Raw genomic sequence first — 24,779 nt, forward strand, 5'->3', positions numbered from 1 at the left:
TCTTGCATGGCAAGTGTGTCTAATAACACAGCTTAACTGGATGGCAGGTAGGGCTTAGCTGATCCAGCAAGAAGAATAGATCTCATAGGTCATTTTATTTGCCCAACACTTGCTCCATATTTGTCAGCTTAGCAGACATGTGGAAAAGGGTTAGATTACAAAAAAAAAAAAAAAAAAAAAAAAAAAAAAAAAAAAAGGAAGAGTGGAGATTATTAAACCATACATACTGCTCAGCTCTTTTGAGAATCTGGCTGCTGACTGGACTTGCAGTGTTTTGAGGACCTGACCTTCTGATCAAGTGCTGACTATTCTTGCTGAATATCCCCCTCAAGTTACAAAGTTCTTTAAAGCAGAGGAAAAAATATACCTGCATTTGCCACTAAATTCACAGCTGTTTCATTAAAATAAATCTTTGAAGAAATCTGGCGATTTCTTCAAAGTTTTCAGTATAAGCCATGGAAATTCTACTGTTTGTCATGGGAAAAGAAAAGAAAGTGAAGTTCAAGTAACAGCAAATTCCATGGGTGCAAGATTACTTCTTGTACTGTGCTGGTAACTCATCTGTCTTAATCTGATTCTGTTCGCAACAAACCACTGTGGTAAACCTCAGGTCACAGAACTGCCCATCAGTACCTCTGTGAATCTTTCCTGGAGAACTGCTTTACATTGTGAAAATTAATTACTGCCTGCAATTTCATTGTGCATATTCCTTATTTGTTCAGCCAGTTTTTAGGTGTGCTTTCTTGTAAAAATGTCATAGCACACTTCTCTGTCTCACCAAGAAAAATACAACTGTCGCACTGTCAAATAATGTGGGTTTTTTTTCCCCACAATCACAATTAAAAAGCAAAATAAATGATCAGTTTCTGACCAAGAAAAGTACCCCAGGAAGTAGGCTGGATGAAATTAATTAATTGTCAGCATCTCCTTCAGCTCTGTATAAATTAGAAAAGGTGACTGTTTAGTTTTGTTCTGCTCTTTGTATTGCACAGCTCTACTCCTTTCCCTACAATGTCCATCAGCCTGGCATCTGAATGCTTGATAGGTGTTGGGATATCAGGCCTCTCAGTCAGGTTCACCACTGCACTAATTCAGCATGACCCATCTGAAGCTGATGTGTGTCTTCTGATTTGTACCATATTAGATCTGTTGCTTTCTACTTTGGTCTCAGAAAGAGAAATACTGGTGTGCATTTTGCTGTGTGCAAGCTGATGATGGCTGTTATCCTATGGATGTGCTTTACATCCAGTCAGTCACAGACAAGGACAGATGTGACTGTGCAGAGGTGCACTCAGACAGAGGCGTATAATCCTTAAGCACAGAATAAGCCATGTGTGCACGTTCATAGGCTTATAGACAAGAATAGATGCAGGGATATGAAATCCACATTTCATGTCTGACCATGTATGGACACAGTCCAAATGTCCTTAGAGTCATCTCTAGCAAGGCTGCTTTCTTGCCCTTCCTTTCCCAGCTACACGTGCGTATAAACATAAAAGTGCATGACCGAGAGGCAGTCTGCTCTGGAGGATGCTCTTTGAGGTGCTAATGAATTGCAAACAGGAGCAGACCCACCTGCCACGGTCCCAGCACTTCAGGAAAGGCAGCATTTTGTTGCTGGCAGTGTGCTTATATCACATGGCCTTTGACAGGTCACTGCTCCCCGGGGAGCAGATACATAATGCAAGAATGCGCAGTCACTTGGAGGGCTCATGTGGTTCTCATCAGCATCCCAACCCTCAGCGGGTGGGACTGCTCTCCCACACATAGCTTTCCAGTGTGTCAGCACCCCTGCATGAAGCCATAGGCTGGCTCTGCTCATCTTCCTCTGCTGGCCTGCGTTGGTAGAGTTTACAGCAGGTCAGATGCTGTGCTTTCTCGAGTCCCATAGTGACAGAGGCGCTTGCTTATTTGCCAGATTTTCTCTCCCTCAGAGCATCTCTTAAGTTTCCACTTAGATTTTCTGGCCAGCTTTTCCCATTCTGCCCTGTTAGAATGACCTGAGTGTGCTATTTACCCCACACCCACATCTGCCTCCTGGTCTGGCGAGGAAAATGTAGAACTTTAGCTCTCAGAGCTACAGTCTTCCAGCTCTGAACACAGAATTTTGTAGTCTGTGCTGCCTACAGTAACTCTGTGGTGCTTTGTCTTGCTGGTCTGTTACTATAATGAATTATGTCTTGGCAAAAGATTTTAGAAAATACACCTGTTTTTTAAATTAACTTGTTCCTGCTACTTACAGACCTTATTGCTGCACTCTCACCATTCATTTTACTCTTTTAAATTGGCAGCTGGGATTTTTGTTATTGAGGATCCCTTTAAAGTGACTGGGAGAAAGACAGGTCCATTTGGACTGAATTTTTAATGGACTGAATCACCTGGTGGACCTCTGTGTAGGTAATGGGAGGAGGTTAATATGACTAATATACTAGCATCATTTGGCACCTGAATTCAGGATGGGCTGAATATGAGCATGTTTATTCATGATGCTGTTGATGTCTACTAGCAGCTAGGAGAGCTGCACTGGCTTTGGAAGTGCTTAGACTGGGAAGGATGGTACTGGGGCAATCGTGCACTGAGACACACCAAACTTTGGATGCTTCCAGAAACACTTGCAGGCTGTCACGTGCTCGATAATAAGGCAGCTTCACATCTGTCCTATGCTCTTAAGGTTCTGTAGGGATTTATCAGCTGGAAGGCTGTGGTGGCCAAGGCACATCAACCCTTACACCTCGCTGCATGTCTGCCAGTTTAGCTGAGACTCTGAGTCAGTTTCTTGATTATCAGTGGGCCACAGCTTGGGGTATACATGCGGGAGCGGCAAAGAAAATGCGTGCAACCAATACGGTTGATAAACGAACTTCTGGTTTATTGCGCAGCAACTTTCGCTTATGTAGTGCTTCTGTGACCACGCCCCCGCCACCATATAACAACGTAACGTTTTATTGGACACCCGGTGTGTTTACCTGTAGCACAGCGAATCCCTGGTGCAGATAGCACCGGAGTATGGGCCGATCTAATTGGCCCCCCAAACATGGGGTTGGGCACAGGAAAGGGGTCACACCCCCTATCTCCTCGAGAACATGCAGGAATATTCTCCAACATTCTCCAATCCTCTCTAACATTCTACAACATATACAGGTGGGCACAGAGGAGCACTGACTGATGGACCCTGCACGCAGGGTTAAGCAAGCACACTGGTGCGTGTGAACTCTGAGGAAGCGTGTTTGCAGATACACTTCCCAAAGGAGACTTGCATTCATGTTCCCCATGCTCTCACCCCCCATGCTCTCACCTCAATGATATAGTCCTTTCCATCTTTGCTGTGGACAGCTTTGACAGCGCAGATGTCAAGACCTCCAAACATTTCTGCGCAGGCGTCGGCCCAGAGTCTGTACCTGCAGAAACCACAGAAGCACGGCCTAGGTTTAGCTGTCATTGGGTAGTCTACCAGATACAGACACCCATCCCACTGCCCATAGGAAGGTAAAGAGGTTCAAGAGCCCTTTTCATCATAAGACAGACTTCATATGCTTTGCCGGGTCGTTGCCTCCTTCTCTTGCACAGGAGATGGAGCAAAAAAAAAAAAAAAAAAGAATCGTGCCTAAGGTTTCCTTTAATTTCAGAGTGCTTCAATCCTGCCCTCAAAGCCACCTTAAAATGTTTATTTCCCTCCCTGGTATTTACATCAGATCTCGAGTTGGTTGTAATTTAGCCAAGCTATAAATATTTAGCTCATTTAATCTCCCTGTAGTGTTGGCCCCTTAGCGTTTGTATTGGCTTTGCCTGAAAGCTCTCCATTATGCAGGCAGCTTTCTCCTGATAAGATATCCTGCACATTGAGGCTGGAATAGCATCAGAAAGGGAGTGCAGAATTTAGCAAAGAGTAGCCATTCCCTCCCTGGTCTGTAACCCAGGGACTTCTGCTTTTTACAATCTATTGTCTCAATTTCATCCTTTTATAGTCTTCTGCATCCCTTCTGTCCCCCCGAATCCTGGTCCTATCCATGCTGTCCTATCACACAGACCAGACACTGCTTGGTTGGAGGGAGAGCTACAGGCTGCAGCCCTTTTCTCTAGATGTCCCAGGATGGGAATGTGAGCTGGTGCCCCCTGAGCTATCCTGGTGTTGGAGGAGGAGAGAGAATGACAAGAGGAGTATTACAGGGGGACTGCATCCCCCTACTGTGGAAATGAGCAGGGAACGAGGGGGCCTAGTTTTATTTCCTGTGCAGCTGTGCTGCAGTCCCGACCATTTCAATAAAAATAATAATCTCTGAACAGCAGATCTGTAAGCAGGGCTAAGACAAGATGTAAGGAGGGGAGGGAAGGCCACAGTCTCGTGAAAACAGTGACATTTTGCAGACCCCACAGAGACTGGGAAAAGAGCTGTTCTGGCCAAAGGACAAGTTTACATCCTTGAAGCCAGCCAGAGTCCCCATAGCCTGACAATATAATGATCAGCTTGTGTGAACACAGTGTCTGCAGGAAGAAGCAAGAATATGGCTTACAGGTCTACTGGTTCTTCATTATCCCCAATGAAGAAACCAAGCACGTTCAACACAGCCTCCCTGAGGAAGAGAGCACCAGGGGAGGAGTCGGAAGGAGGAGAATAATGCATCCTGGCAGGAACCAGGCACTGCCAGCTCCCCTTTGGCACTGCTGTGGCCCCACACTGAGGGACACCATCGTAGGATCCCCCTCTCTTCCTTGAAGGACTTCCCTAGGTGTCTGGGTTTCACAGCCAGGCTCAGGGAATTGCTGCCCATTGCAGACATCCTGACTGCTACATGACTTCAATGTTGCTGGTCCTAGGTGAGCACTGGGAGGCACCAGGGATGCTGGAGTGGAAGAGAAGTGCTATGGGATAGAAGAGCATATTTATATATATGCATCAGGGGTAATATCGGTAGAGGATTTACTGCTATTTTTCCTAGTATTACCTGAACATGTCAATCCTTTGGGCTACTACTCATTACAGTATGTACTTCAGGGTGCTCCTACTCATCAGAGCATTTCAGCACACTCCTGACTTTCAGCATGCACTGATGGCTCTCACACATTTCAATGGGATTTGTTGCATATATAGTTGGATAAGTCTAAAATGGTGAATTGTGGTGCTACATGTATAAAATGAACTTTCAAAGGGCAGTATGGCAGGCTGGAGGGAAGTTTTAGCTGTGTCATAAACAAGCAGGATGCATAATAATATCCAATTCCCACAGTCCTACTGAGGGTTTTGCAGAGTTACCTTCCCAAGAGAACTAAAGGTGCAGAAAGAAAAACTCTTTTACCAAAAGAGGAGACTTTTTTCAAAATCTGTTCTGAAAGAAGACAAGGAACCTCCATCTACTCCAATTAATCTGTTTCTGTGCTATGATATCCTTACTATTAGGAAATAAAGGAAATGTTCAAATAAACCTTTCTGCTACAATTTAAGCCCAATGTATCTTACACTATTGTACAAGTAATATGAAGAGTAATACCCTATTAGCAGCATTTTACATATTTTGAAAGCTTGTGCCCTTTAAGTTTTTGGGATTTTTTTCATTTTTCAGATGAAGTCATGTTCAGCTTGTGACAACTTCTGCTCTCTGACAACTAATGAAGGAAAGTGAACCTCTGCACAATAGTCATATATTCATAATGCATGAGTCTTCACCTCTACTGGAAAAATATTGGGGGCCTGCTAACTGAAAATGGAGGAAAACTACATAAGCAATTGTTGCATTCTTTCCTCATAGACTGATTATATTTTCTCCTCTGAGCATTTCCTTTATTGTCCTTTGGGCTCTTTCCAGCTCATTACTCTCTTTCTTCAAATGTGGTCTATCTCCTGTCTTCTCCGAAACCTGGGCAGAGTCAGATTAAACATGATTCTGACAAACTGGAGGTATAACATGAATAAAATCTTAGATTCATTAGGAAACAGGGCCTATATGTAATCTATGGATTCTATGAATCTATGAATAATCTCACTAAAAATAGGATGAAGGGCAAGTGACTAGACAGCAATTCTGTAGAACAAGGTTTGGGAGTTACAGCAAAGTTTAAGTTATCACAAATCAACAATGTCAAGCAGTGGCAATATTAGCAAATATCACAGTAATTTAAATACATGGAAACACCATCTGCAAATTTTAGTCTGCAAGATGATTGAGGCAGTTCTTTCTGTCTTGTTCAGCAAGGAGAAGAACTTCATTAAAAAACAGTGTCCACTTTTACTTTTTTGAGTCCAGTGCAAAGAAGAATTTCCAATACGTCAACTGACAGAAGAAGAACACTTTTCTGTGTCTGCTGCTCATTAGCAATGTAGTTAGAATAACTTCTTGTTACTTCTTGTTTGGTGCTGTGACCTTTCTGATTTTATCCCTACATGTTTGTGCTTGTGTGCTTGACCTTAGTATGCTGGTCTTGTTTCCTGTGGCTATATTCACTAAAGATCTAATGATTTAGCAATGCTGGTCTCTAGCTGTACTTCCAGCCTGTTCTCCAAAATAGGACAGTTTGCCTTTGTGCCCTTACTATTTTTTTAAGGAAACACTCAGTCTTTTAAACTTCTTTATCTAGCCTCCCGGGAGACCTCTCTTACCAGTTCTCTCAGTCAACCAAAGTCTGCAACACAATTCCTCCCTTCTAACCCAAGAATAGCTAACACTGTCCTGAAACCCTCTTCCTTACCTCTCTGTCATTGCAATCTGTTCTAGCATCGCGGAACCTGTGTTTGCCTTCCAGTTTCCAGAGATGGACGTCCTCCTAGGAAAACAAACCAAAAGCATAACCTGAACATGCAAATACATTCCTGCCCCATCCTCCCTCATACTGTAGTCCTCATTCTTGACTCACTGCTTGTACAGGAGGTGATGAGGTGAGGTTCTTCCTCACAGAAGCCTTTACAAATCCTGCCTCAGCAACATGCCATACAGGATATGTTGTTCAGACTCATGAAAGACTGAATGAGGAGTTAGACAGGGAAACCTCCAAGGAATCTTTTGCACACATCAAGCTCTGTCAGTACTTTCTTTCTTTATATATCAGACCCAGGAGAGCTGAAATGTCTGTAGAAGATCTCTGAAATAATGACCCGTGTGTTCTGCATCCTCCATCTGTGGGAGAGCAACTCTCCAGGTAAACCTCTGCCTGAGCAGCATCACAAATGTCAGCTATGACACTGTAGGTCTCCCTAACTTTGACTTCAATTGTACTTGTGTCATAAAAAATATTATTATACCCTCTTTTCACTGGCATTTCATTGACATATCTTTGGCTCACTGTATCTGGACAAAATTAATAATTGCAATTAATAACTGCAAAATGGTTGGAGTCTTGTTAGCTGCAACTGATGGTTAATTTTCAGAAAAAGTACTGTTGCTGGCAAATCCTGGGTTTTATCATCATCCATCAAGGGCTGAAAAAATTCCTTTTCTTGACTTTAGTCCCAGAGCAGACCTTGGGCAGCCTGTTGCAACATTGCACAGATAATTTTGGAGTAGTGTACAAGCTAGCACAAGTCAACAAGCAGAGAGGCTATATCCAGGGAGCATCTCCATGTTACAGGAGATTTAGGTAGAGATTTAGGAGGGGAGTATCAAATGTAATCCAGCATTTCAGCATGAGGTTGTGGGAACACTCTCTGCCAGTTCTCTCACCTTTTTCACATGGTGTGGAAAAAAGACTCTGAACTTGAAAAGCTATGTGTAGCAGTGGTAATACTGATGTCTTGCTAGACTGTAAACCTGGATCATTACAGCTGGCTACCTACATTTCCTCTTCATTCTGATGAGGGACAGCTTGGTGTCCTTTTCCCATTTCTCTTCTAAAGTGATATGTATAACTGCTGTGCAATTTAAATGGTCTTTGTAGCCTTTATTTAAAGGAGTGTGAGCTGGGCCAAAGGAACATGATTACTGTGTCGAATAACTATGTTTCCATATGGATGACTCTTGTTCTTGACTCCCTTCACCCAGTGTCCATTTTCCTGCCTTACTTTCTAAGCAAAGGTATGGATTTCTCCTCAGGCTTTGATTGTTACGAGCCCTTTCATGGCCTGAAAGGTCAATGTTTAGCCCTCAGCCTCTCTTTTTCCTTCAACATGGGATTCTTAGCATTATGCTTTTCAGTTCTGTAATGGGATGAACTACAGTTTTACAACACTTAGGTTGAGAAAATTCCTGTGCAGTGGCAGATGGCATCCAGAATCCTCTTATTACTGATGAGAACTCTCAGAGTCTGATTAATGAAGACTGGATATCAGTGTTCAGAAAATGTACCTGGCATACCAAATGTAAATACTTGTGTCATCCCTAAGCAAACCAAACCACAGCTATTCACTTTTTCAAGGAAATTTGATGTGGGCAAGCTCCCAGAATAATAACTCTGTTCTGACCCTTGGGCTGATTGGTTTGCCTTGTTTGTATCTAACAATCTCCAGCCAACACGGGGCATAAGATGTAAAATATTTCTTTCATCTGTATCCATAACTTCCCTGTTAGAGAATTTTACTGGTTTTATATGGAAAAGCTTTATTTAAAGCCCTCCAGACCATTCACCAATTTCCTACACCACAGCCTCTCTCATGATCATCCTTTTCCAAGCATTTCTGATATGAAGTGTGCCACCAAATTCTTCTGCTTTAACTTTTTGTGTTAAACCTGAGGTGGAAAAGGAGATCGAAACCAAAGATCCTTCCCTAAAGATGCCCTGCCTCAAACTCTCTTTCTCTAGGGACTGAAAGTCAAAGTGCTTCCAACCATATTAATGTCAGGGAGCTGCATCAGTGTATGGTCAGCATCTCAAAGGAAAGGATCTCAGGGTATTAGAGATCAGTACATCAAGCAGATATGTGTGACCTTCAGTATTTCTTAGGACAAATGGCTAGATAAGCAGATCATGGGCTGTTTTCAACCTGTATTCAACATCTCCCACTGGGCCATTTCAGTCTAAAAGTAACAGTAGTTTGCACGCAGCTGAAGTTGTAGCCCCCGCAGAGCATATTGAACTGCATTTCAGGTGACAAAATCAGAAGTGACACTCATGAAATTAGAAAGGAAAGGATATTACCCTCATCTTAAATGCTGAAGGCAAGAAATATCCCACTCCTGAAAGCTGGCAGCTGCTGGCTTCATGGAAGGTGAACATTTCATGAGTCTTAACTGGAAATGATCACTCTGTTTGCCCCCAGGTGGAGCAGGGGTGAAAGTATAATTTCTGCCTCATTTTCCCCTGTCACGTGAGCATTATTTGTATTTTCTCTTCACCAGTATTACAGTGACAGTCAAATATGCTTAGTGGAATTTTAGGCATGTATCACATGCTGGTTATCTGCTCTTCTGAGACTGGCCCAAGGCATGGGCTAAGTAGGTGTTTGTTAGTAGTGTAGATCTGGAGTCACTGTACTGAAGTCAATGGGAAACTGAACTCAAGCCTTGGGTCATGGGCTGGAAGGAAGTGCACTGAACATCTGGGGCAGGGAGGAATGCATGAGTCACCCAGCAGCATCCTCCCTCTGGCAGATGCTTACTGCAAAGTAAACATATTCTGGAGGAATTTGGTACACAGCCTTTTCTCAGAAGGAAGGGGCTTTTAAAGTCTATATGAGTGGGTGAAGGTATAAAAATACTGGGTAGACTCCATGGCTCACAGATGAAAGCAATTCATGTAGTATGACGTTAGTGCAGATGCTGTAATTGCCTTAATGGCTGAGATTTGCTAGCATGACTAACAGTTTGAGTCTTCTATTTGAGACACCGGTGAGAGCTTTGATAATTGGGGTGCTTTTACCTATGTCCTTGGACATGGCAGGGACTTATTAATACCATAGAAATAACCTTCTATTCTGTCTGATGCCAGGACAGAGGGAACAGCCCCTGATGGGACTGATGATACCTCTCTTCCAAGCTCATATCCATAAATGGCTCTCTCAATATAAGTCAACCTTCTGTTAGCAAGTCACTGGGTGAATTTCTCTGTTTGCTTTTTTTGTTAATAAACTTAATTTCTCAACAAGGTGTTTCCCTTTCATGGCTGTTTTCACGCAAAAACATTTTTCATTTAGCAAACAATTGTTTGCACAGCTATATTCCCAGATGGGATTAGCTCTTAGTGTGACTGCTTTCTTTGCTCAGTCATCTGGTATTATTTCTGATCCCTTTTTGGATGAGTGCATGGTGAGTGTGAATATAATAAGTGGGGAGAGGATCTGGTCAGGCTAACTGGGCCTTTGTTTCACTTAGAGGCAGGATGGGACCAGGCCCTGGAGACAAGGCTGGATAGGTTGGCAAGAACAGGGAATTTTAATTGATACTTTATACCTTCCTTCCTTTGGCCAATTTGAGCCAGGCTCCCTGAGATGTTAATGTAATATTAGGCAACTGTTCTATTGCTGACCTGATCATATTTAAAACAAATTTTCTCTCACTGAGTTCACATGAAGTAGCTGAGTGTCACTTAAGTCCTTCCCATGAAGAATGTGACTCAGTCATTATCTATTTTACTTAATCACCTCTGTGCTAGGAGTCCAACTGGGAATTTTAGGCAGCTATAGATGAAAAATATGTGATTGTGTACATTTGATTATCTTATTTAACAGTGCTGTACCAGAACTATGGCCTGGGGGGTTGTCAACATGGATCTAAAACTCACAGTGTTGTGGGTGTTAGGTAACATATGAAATTTACCTGGTGACCTGAAGAATTTATTGCTGTCTACTTGTCCAGAATTTTATGGCTGGATAAGGAGCTCCTGGAGAAGCTGTGCTATTTGGCTTTTCTCATCTGCTGGTTTTCAGTAAGAAGAAACAGGTGTCTTACTGACACATCTGGTTACATCTTTAATTGAGCTTGATGACTACTGAAGTTTGCCTGAATGCTTTAAAATATTTTTAAGCATACCAGTGTTGAGTGTTGCTTTCATGCCACTTCCCTTGATACTCCACAGGGTGGGGAGGAGCTTTGGAGCACCCACAGAAATGTCTCTCCTCTCCCTTCTTTGTTCTCTTCAAGGAGTACACATGCAAAATGCCCATGGAAATCCTGCATGCTGGCCAGGATAAGGCCATTTGTACCCAGGTGGTGTGTGCTTCGTGTGTTCTTGTGTGATTGTATTGCTGTGATCTCCATCTCGGGAGATGATGAGTGTTGTCATGGGTTGGACACTGTAGGACTCTTTGATTTGCAGTTGGTGCAACCTTTTTTTTCAGTGGGTTCTGTTCCCACTGGAGAGTATTTGGGAGCTGAAGGGTTTTCCTGGGAAAGATGAGACCTTCCACAACAGGAGGGAGAGGTGATAGGTAATGGTAGAGAACAGTTGGTATAGTGGGAACTAACTGAATCTCAGAAGAGAGACTTACCTTCTGGAAACAATGAGCTGATGGTGAGTAATGGAGAAGGTAATTGGTGGATGAGGTGGGAGGGGAACAGTAGGGCTATTCTTTGAGGAAATTAGGTCAGCTTCTTACTCCTGTCCGGAGCAGGCATTGACTGAATCACATCCGCAGCACCATCTCCCCTCCATTTCCCTGTCTCATTGTCAAAGCCCCACACTCACATGTAAGCCTTGTAGTTGCTGCCGATTTTCTGGATTCGTATGTCATACTTGGAGTCGATGAATGGCTCAGTGGTGGCGTAGGTTTTTGCCATGGCTACTATGCTGGCCACGTCCCGGAAGTCGTGCTGGTTCTCAACTTTCACCTTGGTTGCCAAAACCCCATGAAAAAGAAGCGATGAGCAACAACAACAACAACAACAACAAAAAAGGAACAGGAACAGGAATACTTAGTGAACAGAAGTCATCTCTGTGCCTGAATAGCACAATGTTAAAAACCACCACACAGATGGAGCTGAGGACAGAGGACAGAGGAGGGATTGTGTGATTTAGAGAAGTTCCCCAGACCAACCCATCCCAGAGTAAATCAGCTCCTTTCTCTTTCCTCATGCAGAAGCCCTGGTAAACCTGGCACCAAGAAGACAGATGGCTCTTGCTAATGATCTTTGCTTTTATGGTACTTCAGAAAAATATTTGATCTCTTAAGGGGCATTACTGCATTCAAACATTGGAACTGCTGTTTCCCATGTTGTGATGGATGAAAACAGAGTATTTTGGGTGGTCAGGAAATAGAAACCAATGCCAGGAAATCAACAAGAGAGCTGGTTGTCTGCCACCTCTAGGCTTCAGTTCCCTGGCATTTCACTTTACCCCCTTCCAGACTCTCTTTGAGGTGCAGTAAAGATCTCCTGGCTGGAAGCAAACTCTGAAGGCAAAGGATGTCTCTGGGGGACCTTGTGATTCTCAGGGAGGTTTGTGTAAGCATGATGCCATGGGCACATGTGTGGTACAGCTGGTTGGGTGTTAGACTTGAGTTGCACTTGGAAATGAGAGGGCAGTGGACTAGGAGCTGGAGATTTTCTGAGAAGTTGGCTTTTCCAGGATTTGGGAAAAAAAAAAAAAAAAAAAAAAGAAAAAGGACCAAACACTGGAAGTTCTAGTGATATGATTGAATCTCTGCAAAAGCTAATTCATCTGGGACAGTAAAACTGAACAAGGTGGTAGCAAGAACACAGTGGACAACTTTACTTCATTCGTATTACCCTCCCCAGCCTTTAGTCAATTGCCAAAAATCCTGCTCTGTGCATCAGAAAAGCCCGTGCAATTCTTGTCCCTCAGAGCAGGACAGATGCAGGAAGGGTGGGTTAACTGGCAGAAAAAAGACCAACATTCACACACATTATGTGAAAAGGGTGAACAAGTGAGTGGCTTTCTTTACTTATTACCTACACTTTGTAATTTGCTAACACTTTGAGACCACAGTGGGGAATTGCAAGCCCGATTTGCTAAGTGTCTCCTTGCTGGTGCCAACTGGTCAGCCTGCTCCAGAAGAGTTTCCCAGATGCGTCAGTGTGTGTGTGTTAAAGGAAGGTGATGCCAGACTATGTGGAGCCAGCTGAAGGAAACGCCTGCGATGGTATTTGGTGTTTCTTTGCAAAGAACAAACAAGTGGCTTTACATATCTGCCTCAGCCCTGAGAGGGCAGGAGCCATCTTCACTAGTGAATAGAGGACGAGCTGTTCCTAACCTGCTTTTTTTCTGTTTTGATGGTTTTCTGCAAGCACAAGTCATGAAGCCAAAGATACAGCCACATCCTGGTGCAGAAAAGCTCTTGAGAACTGGTTAGTTGTGGGGAAGGTGAGGTGAAAAGTGCAGCTAGTTAGACTTGTGACCATTTCTAGGCTTGTGACCAAGCCTGAATAAGAAGAAATAAGGCCTGGTCTTGGCTTCTCCATTGCATGAACTTCAAATACCCCTAGTCCTCATCCCTTTTGCTATGGCTAAGGTTCTCTTGCTATTCAGGGGCTGCTGAGAAAAGGAGCAGAGGAAGACAACAGGCATCTGTGGGGTGGGAGTGTAGAGAAAAAAAGAAAGAAATTAACGAACACAAAGGGGAAATATAAAGGTGACCACTGCAGATCATCCAGGAGGAGCAGCCTTGCTCTGGGCTGTGTTGCTCCCCTCTGTCTGAATGGGGCTGTGTGTAATGCTGGCTGCTCCTGACATGGCAGAGCGGGGTGAGGTGGTAGAAAAGCCCTGGAGGTGAGAGGGGAGCAGGAGGGGGAAGCACCACACATGGGAGAGGCCCCCATGGCTCACAAAATCATGGGGGAGTGGGGAGAGTTTGCTGCTAAGGGGCCGGGTATCTGTATCATTGATAAGGACAGATCTGGGTTGAATGACATCAAACGAGACAGTCCCACCCAGATGGGATGAACACAGCAGGGACTGAGTGGGGAGGTGATGCACAGGCTTACAACATGTTCTCCCAGACCCTTTTGGCAATGGGAAAAGGCAGAAGCTGTTATAGAATGACCTCCTTGGAACAAGGACATTTGTGTGAGCTAAAACAAAATGCTGTGCTTGTGCAGGAGATGTATTTGGGCTCTGGGTGAAACATTTACATTCCCAGACCAGGACATTTGTCCCAGAGGCAGAGGAAAGGATGTTGCTTCCCTCTCCAGGTTGGAATTGGACTGTATTGTTCCTGCTAGAAAGGAGATGAATGATCATCTTGTTAAATTAATTTTTTCCTCAAAAATACAATATGCTATGGAAAGGAAGGGCCCATTTCTTTCTCCTCTCCATCACCCTCTCCCTCTCCATTCCCTTCCTCTGTGGGAAGAGAGGGAAAGCACTTGAAGATTTTTCTTCAATGTGCCTGAGGACTGGCTGGGTAAATAGTTAAAGGGGGGGCTGTGGAAACACCTGGCAAGGACACAAAGTAAGAAATGAAAACCAAAGATGTTTCCCACAGTGCTACACCACTGCAGTCCTCAGGAAACAGCTCTGCCATCTTGCCTGACCCATGGCAGAGCCCTTCCCATGGACTTTTCACAAAAGCACCTCACATAGGTCCACTTTTAGGATATTAGGCCTTATTTCCCACTAGGCACCAAAATATTCACTGCACCAAAGCTGAAATCTGAGCCACCATTTGTTAATTGTTAGAGCCAGCCAAATCTGACAAAATAGCAGCCGTGTCCTGGGTTAATGTTGGTTTAGTCCAGGGTATGGTTATTACTTCATGAACAGGAAGCACTCAAGTTACAGTCAAATTAGATTTATTTTCCTGCCTTATCTACCAAGTCCACCATTTTATTAGCTTTCTACTTTTAAAATTTGTATAATTCATTTCCTTCTGCTTTGTGTAACCCTTTTACATGTCAATAAAATATCCATTCTTTTAACAGGAGAAGAAAAACCTAGAGATAACCAAAGCCAGGGTGGATGTCATGTGATGCCAGAGGGCATTATTTAAGAAGGGGCTATTAAAAATCATTCTAGAGCAAACAGCTACCAATTTACCTAATAAGGGATAAATCTGTCTTCGAAAATGGCAGGTCGGCCAATGTATGAAACTGAGAAAAGAAATTGGAAAAGGGATCGACAGGAAACCATTTTTTTCTCTCTCTCTCTTTCCCTTTTTCTCTCTCTTTTTTTTTTTTTTCTTCCCCACCCTTCTTAGGATAAATGCAATATCCCATTAGCTGTGTAGAGGAGTGCAAATAGTGAATGCAAACACAGCCCTTGCCCTGGCAGCCTGTTTGCTTAGCTGTGCTGGCTGTTTGAGCAGCAATAGACTCATTCTGGAGCCATCAATTGGTGTTTGCTGTAGAGTTTTAGTGATCTGTTGCAAAGAGTTTGGGCCAGTGTATTGACAAATACCTTTTCTGAGTAAGAAAGCTCACCAGGAGAGTCCCTGCTTCCCTACTGGATCTCTTCTCTAACCCAAGCACCAGCTGTGCCCTAGCACGCTCCCTATTGCTCTCCTCTCCCAAGTAACTATCAGTAGGACAAGAGGGCATGGTCTTAAGCTCTGCCAGGGGAGGTGTAGGTTGGATATTAGGAAGAAATTGTTTACAAAGAGGGTGATCAGGCATTGGAATGGGATGCCTGGGGAAGGGGTGGATTCTCCATGCCTGGAGGTTTTAAGAAGAGACTGATATGGCCGTGGTCAGGGAACTACAATAGTAGTGAATCAAGGGTTGGACTTGATGATCTCAGAGGTCCTTTCCAACCTGGATGATTCTGTGACTCTGTGGTGAGGGGAGTCTGGCTGGATCTCTTGGGACAAGCTCATGTGACTGTCCCTTTACCCTCTGGTGGCATCCCAAAAGCTGATACTATGTGACCTGTCCGTTCCCTGGTGCCCATTCCCATCCTCAGCTTGCCCAAGAGGCATTGATCTTACTGCTTTTGGCTGGAGAACAGGCTGAAGAAAAGTTCAGGAAGAAATACTTTTGTCCCATGCCTGCTGTGGACCTTCTTTTGAGGCCTTCCTGCAAGACAGGGTTTTGAAGAGTGGGTCCTGGCATTGTTAAATACCCACTGTGGATATTTCCCAGAGAGTCTGAGCCACTCCTGCTTTCTGTGTGAGCATGGGCTCCTCCAGTGAAGGGCCTGGGCAGAGATTTCTACTTCTCTGTCTTGTGGTTGCCAAATTTACTGTCTCTCACTTATCCCAGATGTTCCTGAACACCAGGGTAGAAGGGCTACAGCATTCCTCTCCCATCTTTAGCCTAAGTCCTCTTTCACTTCTCTAAGTTACATGGCCATGTGAAAAATGTCAGGCAAAGTGGCATAATTACAATAATTTTCTGGGGATTGCCCAGCCTTGCCTCTCTGAGTGTCATCCAGAGTTAAATCTGCCTCACAGGTTAAACACACACCACTTTGGAGATCCTTGCAAAAGCAGTTTCTGTGTCCACGCTGGGGTTAGAGGCAGGTTCAGCTGGAAGGTAAGGTGTCCAAGGGCCAGGCTTGGCACTGTGGTGTTTAATTGAGTCTTGGGAGGCTTGTGAAAATGTCTGAGTGTTTTCCTCCAGAGGAACACATGGTCACACAAAGCCTGTGAATCTTTTGACAGTATTGACCTCTGCTTACCATTTCTGTAATGACTTCTCCATTTTGGGATATGAGGTTCCTGCACAGAGGGTTTCCTGAGTCTCTCTTTCCTTCTACTCCAAATTACACTTCCCTGCTCAGAAAATACCTGATCCAAGAGACAAGCATTCATTTTAGGCCTAACTTTGACCCACCTCAAAGTAATAAAGACACAACAAAACCTAATAATAATTTCCTTATAATCTTCACATTGAAGTTCTCCAGATGTGCCTTTAACGTACGAAGCTTTGTAGTGCCTTCTCACTTTCTAATGAAGAGCTGCTCTCAGCTCCAGGTCTTGGCAGTTTTGGTCCCTGGTGCCTTGGGTCAGTCACTGTGTTCCATGTCCATCAAAAAATTCCAGACTGATGTGCAAGAAACAGAGATGCTATTGCTATTTTCAATCTGGGTGGTACCTCCTCGCTCGTGAGTCAGTGGCAATGTAGCGATTGGGCTGCTCTGTTGTGAATGTTACATGTCAAGTTATCATTTGTCCTCTGTAAAAGAAATATTTGTTCCTTGACAAACCAAGACAGCCCTTTCCCTTTCCTTTCCTCTTTAGCACACTGGATTTTCAAAGCTCTCACTTTTGGAAACTTCTATTTCCAGTCCCGAGAGAGACAAGGTGACGAGCTGTCCTTCCTGATAAAAAGCCTGCAGTATTTTTACATTACAGAGTGTCTCTGTCTAGTTTGTGCTATACTTATACCAAGGGAAAAAAAAAAGGAAAAAAAAGAAGAGTCTTTCCCATCCAGTAGGAGAGAAAATAACTCTGACAACATTATTATGAACAACAAGTTTTTCTTCTACAATGTAATAAATTCATCTGAGCCAGGATTTGTATGGGGGAGGTGTTTTCATAATTATGGGGCAGGAGGGGACAGGAGGTTACTCTCAAACTGGCCTAATTAGAGAGGTCTAAAAATAAAGCAAAAGTTGCAATATATATGTATTTACTAAATGCATATAAATATATCTATAAAACCACATGAGCAGATACAGTTTTTTTCTCTCTTTGCAGATCTGGCAGTTCTTTCCTTCTCATGATCTGGTCAGGAAGAGGTGAAGAGGTTCTTTGAGTGAATTTGCAGTGCTGGTCTCTGTTTCTAGGGCACTTCAGGGTCATGTTAGCACACAAATGGCAGATGTGAACACACTCAGAGCTTTATTCTTTTCCATGGGCTCTGGCATTGCGAGATCTGGAGCAGGAAGAAGTGAACATCCTTTCTCACTGTAGTTCTCACCCTGTTCAGTGGAGACACCCAACCATGTCTGGGGTAGGTAGGCTTAAATTGTACAGCCCTGAAAAATTCCGTGACCTTTAGAAACTGCTGAGTGAACAGCAGTTCAGTTCTGTGCAAGGAAGAACATCTCCTTTCAGTGTTCATCCATGGTTTCTCTGAAACAGTTCTTGAGTATTGTTGACCCCATGAGCCTGAGAAACTTAAATACAACGTGAGAAAGATCCTTCTTGCCAACTCCATTATAAACCATTGTCTAAATAATATTTTTTACAGATATTGTATTTGTGGTGATTGTATTAGACCAGCAGCACATAGAGCATTTGTTATGATCTTCCAGTGCCAGTGAGATATGGAGCGACTCCAAATTTTGGAAGGGGCATAATGACGGTCATGGGAGGGCTTGAGTGACATGTATCCTGTTTTTAGATGAGAAGATTGTCTGGGACCCCTTTGTCTCTCTGGGTGAAGGCTATTCCTTGTGCCTCTGTTCCAGTCAACAGAGAGGCTGTTGTTTCTGGATTCTTCAACAGAACTTTCAAAAGATACTTTTTATTGCAGATACATTTTCTTTATCTCCACCTGCACCTTACATGCACACATCAGGCACTACTGTTCTTCTTCCAAATTAAAGGCAGTTAATAGAGCCTGTTTCTTACAAGTCCTAACATGGTTATTTTTCATTTTAGCTTTGAGGATTCTCTGTTGAGCCCTCTGACTAAAAAATGTGGTGAGTTTTATGGATATGTTGTGAAAAGAAAGGATATGTGAAAATGAAAGCCTGACTATTATACTTATGCTCTTTCTACTTATTGCTGCAAAATAATAAACACTCATCACTTCTTTTGGTGCCAAGAGCCTTATGAACATGAATTAGCAATAAATATCAGGTAATCATTATAATCCCTTTCATCTGTAATGCAGAAAAACTGAAGACCTGTGAAATGATACAAATCTGCCTGCAAGACAAAGGTGGAAGTCTTTGGGGAAGAGGCCTTTTCTGTGACTGGAGTTTTTCTGGCTCATGGCCACTGCCTCAGTACAAATGAAGAATAACATTTTCTGGACTTCCCATCTTTGCTCTTTCTTCTAAGTCTTGGTGCCTCCCACTGCATGTGATTTTATCATTAATAGAAAGAAAAATATAAGTACTTCCTTGACAATTTCTGCTGCTAATGAGATTGTAATCTGAATGCTCACATCCTTTGAAGTACCCATTACAGGTACAAGTACATGGCTCGTTATCTTGGGATTGTTTGTTGCTGTAAGTACTATTTTTAATAGTTTCATGTGTACTTTGGCTAATAGGTTGGTTATTGTATCCTTTGTTTCTTCAGTCACTGCAAGACATGACCCAGTGCAGGTGCTTTATTAACACTTATTTTCTTACACTCATCTAAATCTAAAGCACACCTCTTTCATATTTCATATATTTTACAACTAAAGACCTGATATTTCCTGCTACTTCTGAAGACCAATGAAATAAAATTCTTCAGTTTTTGTAGTCTCCTTATCATCCCTGATTATTGCTTTTACATTATGATGGTTAAACCCACCATTATGTCTCTGGGAAACTGTCCTCTTCTGAATGACTTAATTGGTTGTTGGATTATTTTTTTTTTTAAACTATAGGTGTTGATTTTTGTAATCTACCCATAGTTCTGCACATCTGTATTCCTTCTGAAATGTTCCATGGTTTCTTTCTGCCAGGCCCACATTGGCTTGAATCCTATTGTCTTAAAAAAACATAGTTCAAATACCTGTTACTTTTCTTTTAAACCAAATTACTTATTCTTTATTTTATTTTCCCTTTCTGTCTTTTTTTTTTTCCTTTCTTTCTTTTTTTTCTTTCTCTCTATGCAATGAAATGCAGGGGGACTTCAAGAAGGGTAATTTAATCAACCTTAACTTTCCTTCAGGCTACTTCTGGCTGGAGAAGGACCCAAACTACAACTATAAGGTCAACAACCCTTCCTTCCTGTACCATTCCCATCTACAGAGCAGAGCAGTGTTGAAATTCTGTGTCCAAATCCACATCCAGACTTTGCTAGTACTCCCTAATTTCATAATGGACTAAAGTAAACTTGGCCCCAGACCAAGTCTTTCTTCTGAGATGCCTATCTTCATCTGGAACAACTTCCTACGTAACCCCCTTGTACCACTGTGTACAATTATGCCTGGAGTTTGAATAGAAATGCTCCTCCAGCAAAAACCCAACATTATTAAAGAATAAAATAGGAAGAAAAGTAAGGGGTGAAAGAAGTTCTGGTATCTGGTGCAGAAAACAACAGTTAAATATTCTGATAAGAGTTTTGTTTGGAAACACCGTTAATATTGGGGTATTTTAGCTACCAAGGATTCTTTGAGCACAAAAGAAAACATGAAGCCTTCCCTCCATTACAGCTGAAGCTGCAGAGTGTTCAGAGGGGTTCCAAGATTACATGGTCTCAAAGAACTTGAAACACTCAGGGAGAGTCCTGTCCTAACCTCTTGGTTAGTCCTGGTTGGATTTTGCTAATGAAATCCTTCCTAGGGACATGTTCAGTGGCTCACTCTACAAGCACCTCTGGGCTGTCCACATGTACTCTAATTCAGTGACACCTCTGCCTGTTTATCATAAGCAGCACCGATATTTTAACAAACATTTCCTGCTTATTTAAATGTTTGTTCTTTGATGCTGGAAGCCAATTCCACCACTGGCCCAAGGATCTGAGCCCACTTCCTCTCTGGCAGCTACCATCCAGACAGGGGAAGACTGCAACCAAAGCAGGAAAGCTTGTGAGAACTTCCATGGACAATCCTGGAAGCCAGAAAGGACTTCTGTTTGCAAAGTGCAAACAAGCTGCCCCAGGCTTAGGTCTGGCATACCTACGTATAATGTTCAGGCAAAGAGAGTGTGCAGATGGGAGAAGGTCTGTCTACTCCAGGGAAGCACTGTGACAGGGGTATTACTTATGAAGCTGATGGACCACTCATTTGGTAGAGATGATATATCAGAATACTTCTAAACAATCAGAATTCCTACTTCTGAAAAAAAATCAAGCTTTAGACCAATAAAAGGTGTTTTTTTAAAAGCTACATTCAAGAAAGAAGAGCCTCAAGGGCAGCAGGAGGGTGCTGGTGATGCCTCACTGAAAGGGGAGCCCAGTCACCCCAAGAAATAGGGGCCTCTTAATTCACTGGGGGAATAAAGATCCCAGAGAGCCTGAGAAAAACAAACAGGTCCTTCTGGGGAGTGAACTGTTTTTCAGGATTCCTTGGCAGGCAACCAGCCACTCTGCTTTGTAAGGTCTTGTTCTTCCTTGCAAGGAGCTAAAAAATAACTGAAGGGCTCCTGTTTTATTGAATAAGGTCATAATAATGCACTCAAAAAGACCAGTGCCTCTGCTCCCCATTGTGAGAACTATGGGGTGTAGCTGCATATTACAGGTGCTTGAATAAACAACATTACCACTTGCAGGAGACGTGAAAATATATAAAAGATGAGCCTAATGACTTCAGCCCAGCCAGCTTTCCCCGCACTTTTCACAACCCCCCTTCCTGCATCCCAGACAGCTTCCAAACCAATGCCATTGCCTGTCTCCAAGTGCGTGACAGAGGAAAAAGGCCTTTTCTCCCACAGGAACAGAGAGCAAAACCCAGATAGGCTGTAAGAGAGGTTTAACCCCTTCTCTGGCTGGCAACACACCATGTATGACCCAAGAATGCTGTGCCACGTAAATGCCTGTTTTCTGAGCTATACATATTGTTTGTTTACTCACCTTCCCCATTCCAGCATGAGCATGCCCCAGCTTAACCACTACAGGGAAATTCAGAGTTGTGAGCTGAAAGACAAAAGAAGGAGTTCCTCATTAGTATTTCTTCCCAGGCATTGTATTTGAAATAGTTTACTTTTATTTAGTAGCTTTTATCCCCTTCCTGGATGCTGATGGTAGGATAAAAAGGTCAGATAAAGATTGTTCAGGGGGTAGGACAGTAAGCAAGTAGCTCTGTACTGGGGCCCCTATAATCAGAAATGGAGGCCTGGCAGAATTCCTCAGATCTGACCCACTTTTGCTTCCTTGTAGCAGTAATCTCTAAAACCTTATTTTTTCCCTTTGCTTTTCCGACCCTATACATATGGATGTGTGTACATTCATATGTGTGTGAAAAAAGCTGCACCTGCCAGCCTGCTGAGAACATCTGAATTGTAAGAAAGACAAGGGTTGTTTGTTATTTTCCACACAGACAGTTTTGGCCTTTAAAGTGAGTGTGAGCAGTTTCTCAGCAGCTCCCATTTCTCTCCCATCGGCAGTGGTGGGGGCAAGGAGAGAGGGGCCAGCCTGTGGGTACAACTCACAAAGTCCCTCTGTTCATAAAGCCTCTTTCTCTCTTCTCTGACTTCAGGGGTGGGGGCAGAGAATAAAAGAGAACAAAGAAGCGTTGGGATCAGCAATAAAAATAGAAAAAATTATGTCATGTCTTCTCCCTGGCTTGTATGGTGTTTACATTGGGCAGGGTCCTGCCATGTGAGCCATGGAAGTACATCTTAGTGCACATGTGTGATTTTACTTGGAGAACTTTTAACTATCGTCTCTGCCTTCTATTCCTCAGTTTCAATCTCATGCAAGAATTCACTTGGAGTGATTGGCTGAGAGCTGGGTGGCTGGACTTCTGGGAAGTGTCAGGAATAACCAGGATAAATGCACCACACCTCCCCTGCCTACCAGTTGGTCCATTCCTACACCTCTGCTTGACATCCCCTGTGATCTTAATCTTGTCCTGTACTCCTGATTCTTGTGACCTAAGTACTATCTCTTAGGTACATAACTGGTTGTTATGTATTGTATATTTAATTTTCTTTAATGGGAAGAATTTTAAAAGAGACTTTTGTCTTTACCTAAATGCCTGAAGCAATGAACGATGAACTCTATTCGTTAAGCAGTTAACCTAGAGATCTGGCAAGAGGAAGGAGTTGAATTTTGACAGATAAATAGCTCTTCTATTTATTTAAGTTTAAGAGTAGATAAACAAATTGTTCTTGTGCTAATTACCAATTGTTTGTATGGATGGGTGGGCGCTATGCCCTAAAGATAGAATGGTGCTGCAGTCTCCATCTGTGGCAGCTCTCTATAAATAACAAAATTAGCAAGGAACACTGACATGTTTTGCTATTCAGCTGCTTATATAAAGCAATGTCACAGGAGAGGGGAACAGCGAGTGCCTCATGTTCTCAAACAACCTGCATCTCTAGCGAGAACCTTCTTCAGACAGAAAGATGAAGGATCCTCTTCGGACCACAGAAGGGCACTCAGCTGAAATAAATCACAGTCCTGGCACAGGCAAAGACCAGCACCTGCTCTTTCAAAAGAAAAAGCAAGAGACTGTGATGGGTGGCCATCCTGAAGCCCCATAGTTAATCATATGTCTGGGCACGTCAGTTTGTGCTCTATTTTCCCTTTACCTCTAATTTGTTGTAAAAGCCTGAAACTTAATTTGTTGCTGGCATAAATGAATCAAACGGAGGACTGCACCTGAGGTTACTGAAGACAGGGCTGTAGATGGACTGTCCCAGGCCTTTAATGCTGGATGATGAAAGATAACCTAGTAATTAGGGTACCCACCTGCCCAGGCTCTGGGAGACCTGGCTCTCCTCCCAGCTCTGCCATCCGTGCCTCATGCACGCTGTTTGAGCTCAAGCGTCTGCAAGTCCTGCCCTCTGTTCCCTGTTTGTGAGCAGAGGCAGCAGCTTCTTCCTACTGCACAGGAAGAGCAAGCTGCATGCTGTGAGCTGGCCTGATACCCTGGCAAGGAGGCCAAAGAAGTGTGTGGGATAGATAATATTCTCTCACCAGCTGAAAGCAGCCAGAGGCAGGAAGTGATGTCCCTGCTGCCCTCTTTGTGTACCCTACCTGCAGCTTTTGCTGAGGGAACCTGGCTCGAACATGGGGTCCTGGACTGGGAAGCATCTGTTTTCCTGTGTACATGCAAAGAAAGTTTGGGATCCAATAAACAACCCAAATTTACTGCTAGCCTGGAAGAAATCACCGGCAATGACAACGCTCTGCTCAGACCTCTCCCTTTCTCTTTGCTTCTTGGAAGCATAAGCTCAGCTTTCTTGGTAAGGCTTGGCCTTATCCTGGCAAGAGTCACCAGCTGGTGTGACAGCGTGCTGGAGTCACAAGTTGCTTGGCCTGGCCACAGAATGGGTGTCTTGAGGTAAAACACAGGTCCAGACTATGAATGAGGGGCCTTTCTGGGAAGCTGCAGCTCCAGGGAAAGTCTGGAGGACGGTTTTCCAGGAATTTGCTTCTGCCATGGAAACCTCACCAGATTTCCACATACATAAACCTGACTTACAGAGGAAGCAATGAAGGAGAGTGCACTTAACTGCATTTTATAACGGGTTTATCTACTGACAACGGATTGCCCTGAGTTTGTGCTGAAGTTCTATGGAACCAAAAGCTCTCAGTAGTCCACAAGGATCAAGAAACCAGAGCCCACAGCCACCCCATAATGAATCTAGGAAGCCCTTGCTGAAGTTGTAGAAGTGAGCTGAACTACACTTTATTCAGTGGGGATACTTCCCACCAGAATCTTATTGGGACTCAGGTCCCGTTTCTGTTGCTGGTAAGGTAGCCAGCCAGAGTACTTGGCAAGCACCCACGTGGTCAGAGAAGCTGAATGAAGGGAGAATGTATTATATACATGACTATGAGGCAATTCACACACATAGGTGGTGAGAAGTTTTGGGGGTGGCCACAGCCACCACGAGGGCAGAACCCTGAGACAAGTACTTACACATACTTAGTCATAGATTTCCTGGGAAAGAAAATGCTTAGAATCACAGGGTAGCACTAGAGTTTAATAAGAAAAGCATGTTTTTACTGAACTCATGCAAAGAAATATGTCTGTGTCTTTCTATGTGTTCGTTTATGTGTTGCAAGGGCTCTTTTTTTCTTGGAAAGATGGGGGGAAACACTTTGATGCTTTAAAAATGTGCATGAACTGTTGACAGGGTTGGTATAGATGACGTCTGTGGGCTTTGGGATGGGACTGCAGCTCACTCAGTGATCAGACATGGGGTGTTAGTTCATATGCATAACTCAACCCTTTGAATTGAAATGTTAT

At 43.4% G+C, this 24,779-nt stretch overlaps 1 protein-coding gene and 1 long non-coding RNA gene across 2 annotated transcripts in view; one reads left to right on the plus strand and one right to left on the minus strand.

The window, feature by feature from the left end:
* Nucleotides 1-24,779, minus strand: part of SYN3 (synapsin III) — a 199,298-nt gene that overhangs the window by 11,036 nt on the left and 163,483 nt on the right. The window contains exons 7-10 of the mRNA XM_071729289.1: nt 21,431-21,493; nt 11,545-11,687; nt 6,682-6,756; nt 3,296-3,398 (exon numbers count right to left, since the gene is read on the minus strand). Coding sequence (XP_071585390.1) covers nt 3,296-3,398; nt 6,682-6,756; nt 11,545-11,687; nt 21,431-21,493 — 384 coding nt within the window. The remainder of the gene's footprint in view (nt 1-3,295; nt 3,399-6,681; nt 6,757-11,544; nt 11,688-21,430; nt 21,494-24,779) is intronic.
* Nucleotides 20,245-24,779, plus strand: part of LOC139788926 (uncharacterized) — a 55,228-nt gene continuing 50,693 nt past the window's right edge. The window contains exon 1 of the long non-coding RNA XR_011722983.1: nt 20,245-23,769. This is a non-coding gene — a long non-coding RNA (uncharacterized lncRNA). The remainder of the gene's footprint in view (nt 23,770-24,779) is intronic.

The sequence above is a fragment of the Heliangelus exortis genome, chromosome 1, assembly GCF_036169615.1.
Source record: "Heliangelus exortis chromosome 1, bHelExo1.hap1, whole genome shotgun sequence".
NCBI classification, from domain to species: domain Eukaryota; kingdom Metazoa; phylum Chordata; class Aves; order Apodiformes; family Trochilidae; genus Heliangelus; species Heliangelus exortis.